At 41.0% G+C, this 12,395-nt stretch overlaps 1 protein-coding gene across 1 annotated transcript in view; it reads left to right on the forward strand.

Moving 5' to 3' along the window:
• The window catches only part of LOC126299396 (uncharacterized), a 1,761,671-nt gene that overhangs the window by 1,356,500 nt on the left and 392,776 nt on the right, over nucleotides 1-12,395 (forward strand). The window contains exon 5 of the mRNA XM_049991269.1: nucleotides 1,978-2,037. Within this exon, the coding sequence (XP_049847226.1) occupies nucleotides 1,978-2,037 (60 nt within the window). The remainder of the gene's footprint in view (nucleotides 1-1,977; nucleotides 2,038-12,395) is intronic.

A 12,395-nucleotide genomic window follows, 5' to 3' on the forward strand; every position in this document is an offset into this window, starting at 1 on the left:
AACGTTCTAGTTGCAGTCGATACATCAGCTTATTAATCGTTGCTACTCTTTCGATCCAAATCACGTTTACAGGTATGCAAATAAAATCCATTTGCTTATACACGTGGTAATTCAGATCCCAGTATTAATACTTCCGCGTTTTAGAAGTGCGAGCATTCCCATTGTTAGTTAGCTTAAGAAACACTTCGGCTAATGAACTTTTTCTAGCTGTGGCGAGTTTAATGGAGGATACGAAACATTGTAGAATACGTTTGGCAGCTATCTAGCCGTTTATTTCGTGGGGTGGTGCAGAATTATCCTACTAAATTTACTCGCTAATAACAGTACTTTGTTATTTCGATAAACTTCCCAAATGATTGTCACATAAGCAGTAACATAAAGGTAGAAAATTCTAGTTTTTGAGTCCAGAAAGCTCTATGCAACAGAAACTGCAGATCATTTTGCCATTTTCATTCCGAAATTGCCGGCTTATTCATGTCTGGGGTAGTAATAGAAAGCTGTTGCCTGGATTGTCTGCTAGCACAGTGAAAGGAGTTTGCTACTGCAAAGGAGGTCTGGTTTCTTTTCGGTTCTAATCTCGATGGAGGGAAATAGCCTATCAGTAAAGCAATTTTAAGAAATTCTCGCGCCCCCCATACGTTTTATTGCTACCTTTTTTCTGTACCGGCACCCTGTGGATGAAAATATGAAAATCTTGTAGAATTTCATACTTGTTACTGCCTACTTTTTCCGCTTAATTGACTTGACTGATTTTTAAATGAATTTCGTTATGAATCTTACCGCATTGCCTCATTTGCACACTTTCATGGCAGGTCATCAACGGTAATCCAGTATGACTGGTCTGAACGCTGACACAGACCTTTTCGCGGCGGAATGCTCTTAATATTTTGCTAATTCGTAACGATCTGGGGTACTTTGTCTTACTAAAACAATTATGTTATCTCAATAAGCTGAAATACATTTTTATTAGTACAGTTCATACTAATTAGCGTTTCTTCTTTCATTTATATCTTATATTTACGTGTTGTGTTTAACACACTAATCAGCATGAATATAGCCGGCCGGAGTGGCCGAGTGGTTCTAGGCGCTTCAGTCTGGAACCGCGCGACAGCCACGGTCGCAGGTTCGAATCCTGCCTCGGGCATGGTTGTGTGTGATGTCCTTAGGTTAGTTAGGTTTAAGTAGTTCTAAGTTCTAGGGGACTGATGACCTCAGATGTTAAGTCCCATAGTGCTCAGAGCCAGCATTAATATAAACTTACACATGACTGAAAACAGTCTGACGAAGTTCGGATAGTTTGTCAATGCCATGCCTGTGCATAGTAAGTTGGTAGCACTTCGTCGCCTTGCCTGTTATGCTGTGTAGCAGACTTTAGAGCTGTGCGGATCAGCATAACGAAAGGGCGACGGGTCTCGCTCGTTTTGTCCACGACTGCACATGCCTTGGATCGTCAAGCGAGAAACCTAGTGCAGTTGGTCATTGCACTGGAGCGGCATGGCTCAGTATCACTTACTGTACCTTCTGGCACCTCATTCACTTTCTTCCTACACATCACGCCGCAGTCTGCGCTACGAGTGGTCTTTATTCAGTCTTTTAGCAGTTGGTCGAATTAATGTGACTGGACAGTGTATTACCACACTCTGGTGATATTGTATTTTCGATTTACGTTATTTATCATTTCTATTATTAAGTTCTGCAGGAAATGAAATTGTCTTATCAGCTATATATATACTTAAAACTTGACAGAACGGGGTGTAATTACATTGGGCCTTCAGACATGGTGTCATAGGACCCAAAATGCCGTCGTACTACAGGTAACGCAAAAATTTGTTTTTGATCAAAGCCTGCGTCAGGGTGTGCCGCCATTTAGTATTGTACCTTGACATGCCATTTCTTTTTTTAAACCGATAATTATTACAGAGGACTTCACAAATTATTAATAACCTATTTGAATTCCGTTTTGTTTTCTGTTTACAGAGGATGACGAGAAAAGAAGGAGGAGAGAAGTGTGGCCAGGAGAGCATTTTGTTGCTGAGAGTAAGTATACAAGATTATAAATATTTATTGGATTTACGCAGTAGAACAGTGGCGAAGCATCCATTAAGTCTAAGGCTGAGCCTACGCAAAAACTACCAAAGTAATTCGTCCAAACTGAATTTAATCCGATCTGATCACATACCCTTGCAAATGTTTTAAAATATTGTACGTTTGAACTTCGTATATGCACCTGCCGGTATAATCCATCACTGCTCTAGCTTCGTAACCAATATCAGATCGGATATCCGTGCTTGTTGCGAGCATTCGCTGTAACCCCATTTATTTTAAGAGGTAGATTGAGGTTTCTACAGCGTGCATACGGTTTTTAAAAGCTGGCGTTTGATTTGTTTCTAATTCTCGCGCTAGCAGGTGAACACACGCGTAAGTGGATTGACAAGTCATTCAGCAGTTCCCTAACAAATAGCTCTACTTCGCATCGTCTAGAATACTAGCAGAAAATTGGTCAGAATGAGAAACCTTTAACTCTTAATTTAAATGTTTATTTAAAACACAAAGAACAAGAAGACATTCATAATTCATAGGGAATAAATATGAATGCAACATTGGATGTTGTTGCAAGATGACAGGAACTAACCTATGTATTTTCATTTTCCCTCGGACTGAAAATTAATAGCCTTAATCATTTAAAAGTTCGGTAGTTCCTTAGTGTGTGTGTAGGTTTTCATATCAACAGTAGTAGACGTGTTTATGGTGAAACCTGGAACATGAATTTTGTAGTTAAAACGTAGTAAGTAGTGTAGCGAAGTATATTTCGTTGTGTCCTGTCACGTGTGAGGTGTCATCGTCAGTTCGTCTTCTCATTGTGTTGTCGAAAGGAAAACTGTAAGTGGTCTAATATTTAAATAATTACCTTGTAGCGTCTGTTATTACTGACTACCTCAAACTCCCACGGACGCGTATAGTTCATCACAAGATCCACTGATTTTTTTAACTGAAAACCCTGTGTTCTTCCCCCGTCTTTCGTTAGAAGATAAACTACTGGAGAAAGAACAAAAGCCGACGCCCAATCTATCTGTTAAAAAAATCTTATGGAAAATTTGTAAGACATTTCCAAACACAACGGTACAATTAAAAACCGTGCTTAAGTAGTAGCGTTGTAAGGAACAAACTTTTTATTTTTTACTGTCTAGTGTTTGGAATGGGTAATGAAGGTTTCGAATAGCGTAAGTGGGGGGTATGCGAAAAGAGTCCTCCAAATTTCCTTTTGGAAGCTGTTAAATACACAAATAAGAGACTTATTTCGACTATCTGCTTTTTAACTCGCCAGAGTTAGCTCTTCGTGGTCATGACGAATCTGGGGTGTCAGTAAATACAGGAAATTATTTAGAACTTTTGGATTTCGTGATAGAAGAAGAACGATGTATGAAAGATCATTTACCATCTGATGGAGATTTAAAGGCAGACAAACAGATATAATTAATAGTTTGTATACGGATGTTGTAAAAGAGCAAATTTCAAGTGAGGTTAAAAATAGTCCTTTTATAGCAGTAGAACCTGACGAAACAATGAATGTCTCAAATAGAGGTCAAATGAGTGGAAATTTTCGTTTTGCAAGTAACGAATCGGGAGAAATACAAGTAAGATTCGTAGAGTTTTATGACTTATCCAGTTGCCGGAGTGTACAGGCATAGACACTGTTTTGTTGCACGTTCTAAGCAGTTGAAATACTGATAAAGACAAATCGCAGCGGCAGAAAAAATTATGGTGTCGTTTCCATTGTGAAACAAGCATACCTTCATGCTCTCTTTATCCATTGCTAAGCGTATCAGTTGAACCCCCTTCTCATCTATGATTGTGAATAAATTAGGCAAGCAAGAATTTTTGTGGAAAGTCTATTAGGATTTCACGCATTTCTTAGCTGTTCCAGTTAAAGAAGCGAGTTTCTGAAGGAGAAAGAATTTAAACTACCAGACACCTGTGAAACAAGGTGAAATTTTCCTAAACGTGCTGTAGAAACCATTAGTCTTTACTATACAGACCTGAGAGCAGCTCTAGGCGCTACAGTCTGGAACCGCGCGATCGCTACGTTCGCAGGTTCGAATCCTGCCTCGGGCATTGATGTGTGTGATGTCCTTAGGTTAGTTAGGTTTAAGTAGTTCAAAGTTTGAGGGGACTGATAACCTCATCAGTTAAATCCCATAGTGCTCAGAGCCATTTTGAACCTGAGGGCAGCATTTAATGATGTGATAAACAATTAAGGTTGAGTTAGTATTTCTTTACACCAGGCAGTTAGACTAAACAGTATACTGCATGATCAAACTTTTTTTTCTACTGCAGCTGTAAAACGGTGTAAGCTCGAAATTTAAAACTGCATTAAGGCTGTTGAAAGACTGATATGTGGGGAAAGTATTCTGAAATGCATGATGGAACCTAGGAGGCTTATAAATTCAGCAGGAGCATCTAAAACTAATTTTAATGAAACAGAAGCAAGTGTTCAGGATCTGAGAAGGTTAGCATTCGAATTAATTGAAACAGAAGTAGTAAACATGTAAACTATATTGCAGCAGTTTCATGAAACAGATTTTGCAGAACTTATAAATGAGAAAAACTTCTCAGGTGATAGTATTGCAAACAATTTCCCGATGAATGAAGCCGAAAAGCTACTTAAAGTATATCCTTTCTTCGACAGTGAAAAACTGAAAGGAGAAGTTACGTTTATTTACTAAAGTGAGGATAAACTTTTACAGCCTCAGGACCTCCGTAAATCCATGATAAACAATGATTTATAAAACGTGGCCTCTGAATGTCTGAAATTACTGTAACTGGTTCTTGTAATTCCAGCAACCACAGCATCTTGCGATAGAAGCATGAGTACATTAAATGCGTTAAAATCTACCTTTGCAACACAATGACAAATGACAGACTGTCAAACTGGGCCATTTTTGCTGTAGAGAAGGGATATGTGAAATCTTCAATCAAACAACAGGAGTTCATGTATCGTGTTATCGATGTTTACGCCTAGAAAAAGGATAGGAGGATGGAACTAATTTATAGAAAGATGTAACGGTGAGTTGCTATGCGTTATGTTTTTATTATTGTGTATCCGTTCAATATTTTTATGCATATATTTACTACAAATTCCGTAGGAGTTTCAAACTTAGTAAAAATATGTAACTAAGTTATTTTTGAAGTGTTTTAAATGTTTTTGTTTTAAGATTCTTTTGTTTTTCTAAATTCGTAATTCTCAGACAACCCTAGAAAAAATGTACTCTTCGCCACTGCTGTAGAGCCCTGTCTTAGACTGGGTGATGAGGGGGACATTGGAGAATTGAAATAAATTAACAATTCCAGAGAGAGAAAGACTCACGAATATCCCGCTCTCCATGTACGGATACATCTGTAGGCCACAAAACAACACTACGTAATGCGGCAGACTGTGCTGTAAAATTCATTCCAGTTGCAACTACCATTATTAGTGCTGTAGGTTTCTCGAAAGAAAGTGTATAATAACACAAGAAGTACATTATGATAATAAATCGACTACTAAAGTAAAAGTTACTTCCATTCTGAGGTCATTCTCCAGGTGTGACGGGCGCTATTGGAGTGTCTGCTGACCACCGAATCAGTGCTATAGTTTGTGAGATTATCCATATTACTTTTTATCTGTGACACCATAGCAAAACTCTTTCATGAATCAGTGCTGAGATTATTCTGCACCAGCTGTCAAATGTGTTATATGTTTACTACAACATATTTCGGGACTAGGTTATCCCATTCTCAAGTGCCATAAGACAAGGACACAAATAAACACATCCCAAGATTACACATACTGACAACTACGTAAATATTTTTATCGTTCTTCAGTACAACATACCTCAAAGCTCTAACAATGGGAGCCGTCAAAAGTAAAACACCAGCTGTGTGTAGCATTAAACTCTTCCTTGAACTTCTCCAGTTGGCGCGTCACAAAGTTCAGTTGTAACCTAAAGACTGCTGCCTCCACCTACCAAAGATAGCACTGTCATATAACGCATGTATCATAGGCCCCAACGATGCTACTATCCTTCGTCAAATCCTTGAACGTTAAATGTCAAGTCCCAGCAAACTCTAAATCCAATGCTACACTTGTGTTGTATTGTGTGCATCCATATAGAATGAGCAGCAGAAAATATCAGTCCTAAGGCTGCTAATTAGAATAAATTGCTAGATGTTTCTCAAGGAGGATATCGCTTAATTGTTTTAGTTCTTAACACCGAACAGAATATACTTCAGACACATGAAAAGACTTCGACTTTTACTGTTTATCCAAGGATAAAAAACAATACTGACGTAGAGTTCTCTAAGGAGGAAGTAGCTCTTCCATATAAAGGCTTGAAACACAATGTTCCGCCTATAGAAATTACAAAAACATCCATGATGTGGTGTCGCCGCAAGGCACCACGCTTGCTATGTTGTAGGCTTCAAAATTGGCCGCGGTCCGTGAGTACACATCGGACCCACTAGTCGCTACTGTCGACGCTAGCAGACCGAGCGTCGTCACTCGGCTGGTCTTACAAGACAAGCTAGCGTACTGGCCAGCTCTACAGCCGACTTTAACAGGAATGGTTCCCTTGTTATAGCTTCAGAGATGTCATTTGCGGAGACAATAGTTAGCATAGCCTTCAGCTAAGAGTAGCTACGATCTAGCCAGGCGCCACATACAGTTTATGCATTGACAATTGATCTGTATGTGTGAAGCAATCAGAATTGTAAAGAAGTATTCGCAGTGAGTCTATAGCTTCAGTTATAAATATTATTGTACAAAGTCAAGATCGACGTTCACCGCTGATGCTAAATTAAAGTTAAGTATTTACTGGTATTCCTGTCTACTAACTTTCAAATCACCTAAGATGTTCCAGAGACATCCCGTCAAGTATAGTTCATTGATACTCACGTCAGCCTACGTGATCAACGCGTGCAATTAATGGCAACACCTAGTGATCAGACTAAGAGTCAAATTGCGTGACTCAGCCGGGTCACCCTTTTTCCATGAGGCCCATAGTTCCGCGTCATACATAACATACACTCTAACGACAACCAAAACTAATGCAGATAATTTAAACATGTCGAGAGAGGGACAATGTAATTTAGCATATAAGGCAAACGAAGTAATTACAACTTAATAATCAGATGAAGTATCAATCGGGAGGGTGAGAAGGGAAACCCAAGTTTTGAAACAAGTTAATCTGAAGCTGAAAGGGACCAGATATAACTTAGCTATCATTAGGAAACGAGATGATTACTTTGATAAAGTCAGTAGGTCCTTTTCCGAAAATGGAATCGAAGAAGCTAAATTTGTCTATACTGCTAGGTTTCAAGTAGAGATTAAGAAACGCTTAATAGAAACTCAGTTATTGTTTACGAAAATAGAAATAGATGACCCGATGGCAGCACGGGACCAGGAGTAAAATTAATTAAATGGTTAAGTGAGACGTTTCGCTATAATGGAACCTTCTCGGTTAAAAGTAGTAGAAAGGTACCACAAATGACATAAGAGTGCAGTTAAATGCAGGTGCAAGTTTGGCTTCATTAGATGTAAGTAATCTGTATGTATATGTGCCAGTTGAGGAAACGATAGACATAGAAAACAACTTACGTGAGCATGGTAAAATATTTGATGCTGAAATTGACGAATTTATACGACTATTAAACGTTGTATTCTCGTTCAACTATTTTAAGTTTAATAGCATGTTTTAGACACAGAGGAATCGTTTATCAGAGGCCTTTGTGCATTAGCAGACATATATCGGACTTGCTCTGGAACGCATATGAAATTTGCGCATTATCAGGACAGATGTACAACTTTTTCTTAAACACATATGAAACAGCTTTTTAAAAGGAAAATGTTACGTACAGAGCTAAAGTATACATTGACGATGTACTTATAGTGTATTGAGGTTCCTAGGCAGAAATAAATAAACTGGCGAGTGACCTTAACGAAATGTATAAGAATATATTACTTATAGAAGACCATGAGCAACAAATATTTTTAAATTACCTTGATTTGATGATCGAGAAAAAGACTAATAAGTTTGAGATAAAAATATTTAGGAAATCCATTTTCACAGGTGCAGTGACTGACAAGAATTCATTCAACCCCCGTAGACATATTTTAGGATCCTTCAAAAGTGCTGTGCACAAGGAACAAGGAAGAAAAAGTGGAAACACTTAGCCAAATAGCTCTGAAAATGGTGGTGATGCTTATTTAATAGATAAGATTGATGCAGGGTAGGGCACAGGAACTAACAAAATGAGAAAAATGGACAGAAATATAGAGTCTTCCAATAGTAGAGAATTATCTCATTAAAATTGGCAAGGGTACTTAACAACAAAGGGGTTAAAACTGAATTCAGGATGGACAACTAACTGCAGCAGAGGCTGAAGCATGAACGTGGCACAGAGGACATCTGGATAGGAAAACAAGCAGGAATTTATAAAATAAATTGTCTGGATTGTGAAATGAAATTCTTAGGGCGAACAGGACGAAATATTAAATTATGATTTAAAGAGCTTAATCATACAGAGATTGGCTCGTAGGCGGTCACGAAGGGCCTCAAGAGTAAGCAGCTTTCGTGGGGTGACATTGCCGACAGTAAGAGCGTACTGCACTAGGAGGATAAAGGGTGGTTTCTATCAAATTTAGAGGAAGCTGAGATTTTTTGCGCCTTAAGAGAGGGCATTCGTCAGCATATTAAATGAGAAGACAGAAGTGTTAAAGGGTCAGTTCTGGGCCCATCGCAGCAACGTTCCCACTGACAAGCAGTCGCCAACTTATTCTTATTAGCAGCGTTAGGTTCTATATTTTCTGGTGGTCATGCTACATAGCTGCACATATTGCTACATAGGTGTAGTATTTATTTTTACGTTTTGTAGAAATTGACATTTATGCTTCAAAGATTTTTGCTATTGGCAAGGGTATCGTTAGGGGCTGTGATTCAAGCATTATAGGCTAGTACTGTCTTTGGTAGGTGAAAGGAGCCACCCAAGTTTACAACTGAGCCTCGTGAGAGTATGATGAAGCAACATCAGACGATCAAAGAAGAGTTTTATGTTTGACAATGGATGTTTGCGCCTAACGTTTTACTTTTGACGACGCCTGATGGCATAGAAGCTTTAAACGTATGTGCTACTACAGGACAATATAGATATTTACCTCGTTGTGTAGGTAGTAGTGGATGTATTGATTGGTCTCCTTGTTTTATAGCACTGGATAATGGAACAACATAGTCCCGAAAGAAGCTGTGGTAAATATATCATAGTTCGTAGACGGGTGCGTAACATTCTCAGTACTGCAAAGCGTTTATTGAATCCAGACGGCAAAAACGCATGACAATCTTGCTGCAATCTAGGCCCTCCTAGTAGTATTCAATCTGTAGTTTCATCCACTTTGTCACCGACAGACCAACTTTCGGAAGAATCACTTCACCATATTGTTTTATGCATCTTATTCACGCCAGCTATCTGCAGGTCCGTCTTTTCTGTGCCTCCCCCTTATTCCGTTGGTAACCCCTTCCGCTGTTATTGCCATCTACTATTCCAAGTCTTCTTCTTCCACTTCTACTACCACCCTTCCCTGAAAACTTTTTTCTGATGAATCTTCGTTGCAGGCGATTTCTTTGCAGTATATGTTCCTGCGAAGGAGTTCTCCTCATTCTTATCATTTGTTCGTCCAAGGTTTTTCAAAATAATTAGAATAGCTATAATTGAAAGGACAACTGATGCAGATTTATGGGGATAGCAAATGTAGCTTAATTATACACCTTACGACTGTCTGCATATTTCTGCATTCAAAAATAATAGTGAGATCACCCACAAATGTTTCTTTAGCGAAAGAGGTAAGTGAAAAGAATCACTGCAAGTATTTTAGTCTAACTCTTTACGAATGCAGCTGACTAATTTCATTTATCATCTTCATCATCATCATCATTTAAGACTGATTATGCCTTTCAGCACTCAGTCTGGAGCGTAGTTCCCCTTTCATTTATTGGATTTTTAAGTTAATGTGGTTCCTTTAGACAAATGCACTATTATTTTGTAATACTGTAGTACGAATGTGACTTTGGTCCACATATACACTCCTGGAAATTGAAATAAGAACATCGTGAATTCATAGTCCCAGGAAAGGGAAACTTTATTGACACATTCCTGGGGTCAGATACATCACATGATCACACTGACAGAACCACAGGCACATAGACACAGGCAACAGAGCATGCACAATGTCGGCACTAGTACAGTGTATATCCACCTTTCGCAGCAATGCAGGCTGCTGTTCGCCCATGGAGACGATCGTAGAGATGCTGGATGTAGTCCTGTGGAACGGCTTGCCATGCCATTTCCACCTGGCGCCTCAGTTGGACCAGCGTTCGTGCTGTACGTGCAGACCGCGTGAGACGACGCTTCATCCAGTCCCAAACATGCTCAATGGGGGACAGATCCGGAGATCTTGCTGGCCAGGGTAGTTGAATTACACCTTCTAGAGCACGTTGGGTGGCACGGGATACATGCGGACGTGCATTGTCCTGTTGGAACAGCAAGTTCCCTTGCCGGTCTAGGAATGGTAGAACGATGGGTTCGATGACGGTTTGGATGTACCGTGCACCATTCAGTGTCCCCTCGACGATCACCAGAGGTGTACGGCCAGTGTAGGAGATCGCTCCCCACACCATTATGCCGGGTTTTGGCCCTGTGTGCCTCGGTCGTATGCAGTCCTGATTGTGGCGCTCACCTGCAAGGCGCCAAACACGCATACGACCATCATTGGCACCAAGCCAGAAGCGACTCTCATCGCTGAAGACGACACGTCTCCATTCGTCCCTCCATTCACGCCTGTCGCGACACCACTGGAGGCGGGCTACACGATGTTGGGGCGTGAGCGGTAGACTGCCTAACGGTGTGCGGGACCGTAGCCCAGCTTCATGGAGACGGTTGCGAATGGTCCTCGCCGATACCCCAGGAGCAACAGTGTCCCTAATTTGCTGGGAAGTGGCGGTGCGGTCCCCTACGGCACTGCGTAGGATCCTACGGTGTTGACGTGCATCCGTGCGTCGCTGCGGTCCGGTCCCAGGTCTACGGGCACGTGCACCTTCCGCCGACCACTGGCGACAACATCGATGTACTGTGGAGACCTCACGCCCCACGTGTTGTGCAATTCGGCGGTACGTCCACCCGGCCTCCCGCATGCCTACTATACGCCCTCGCTCAAAGTCCGTCAACTGCACATACGGTTCACGTCCACGCTGTCGCGGCATGCTACCAGTGTTGAAGACTGCGATGGAGCTCCGTATGCCACGGCAAACTGGCTGACACTGACGGCGGCGGTGCACAAATGCTGCGCAGCTAGCGCCATTCGACGGCCAACACCGCGGTTCCTGGTGTGTCCGCAGTGCCGTGCGTGTGATCATTGCTCGTACAGCCCTCTCGCAGTGTCCGGAGCCAGTATGGTGGGTCTGACACACCGGTGTCAATGTGTTCTTTTTTCCATTTCCAGGAGTGTAATTTGGTAGTACATAAATATAATCAACACAAGACTGCAAGACATTACAATTTCACATTTGGGCCTTTATTAACGTACGTCGAAAATCTCTCCCTGTCATTTTTGTTACCATTTTATTTTGTTAAGAAGTTGAATAATCAACAAGAATGGCTACCAAGTATATTACTACTGAATCAAGAAACCATTTACGGAAATCGAGTATTTTCATACAGCAAAACATGAGGAAAATACGCTGGTGTGCCAAACGTAAGGTCGAAAGTAGATATTGCACGATGTGTCATTGACAAGTAACATAACTTGATGAAATTTTGACTCTGCAAGCAAAGAAATGCTATGTCACAGAAGGTAACTGAAAGAAGTACATAATGAGACGAGGCAGTTCATTCTCCGAATATCCTCTCGTTACAAGATCTCCTCCAGCTGCGCTCTTCGATGCGGTCGTTCAATGTCTTCCATAAAAATTAATCAGCGCTAAAAGCACCCCTGAAAAGAGGAGTACGATTTCACAATAAAGTTGACCGGTGACTTTATCGTGTTCAATGTTTTTTAAGTCAGTACGCCTGTGCAGCACTGTGCATACACACACCATAGGGCTTGGACTACCAAATCGATAATTTTCAACAGTGTTCTTTGGTGCACTAAGTTCTCCCATTTCTCGCCATGTAGCGGTACATCCAGAATCACTACTCAGACTGAATCTGCCCCCATCAGAGAAGAGTACTCGACTCCGCTCTTCGCTGATCCAGTCCCAGCGCTCTTGGCACCATCGCAAAAGACGCTGCCGATGTACGGGGGTCGACGGAACGCAACATACTAGTCGTCGTACAGAGAGACCTGAGCATGCAGTCGCCGTGCCACTGTG

This window comes from Schistocerca gregaria, chromosome X (assembly GCF_023897955.1).
Source record: "Schistocerca gregaria isolate iqSchGreg1 chromosome X, iqSchGreg1.2, whole genome shotgun sequence".
In the NCBI taxonomy this organism is placed as follows: Eukaryota; Metazoa; Arthropoda; class Insecta; order Orthoptera; family Acrididae; genus Schistocerca; species Schistocerca gregaria.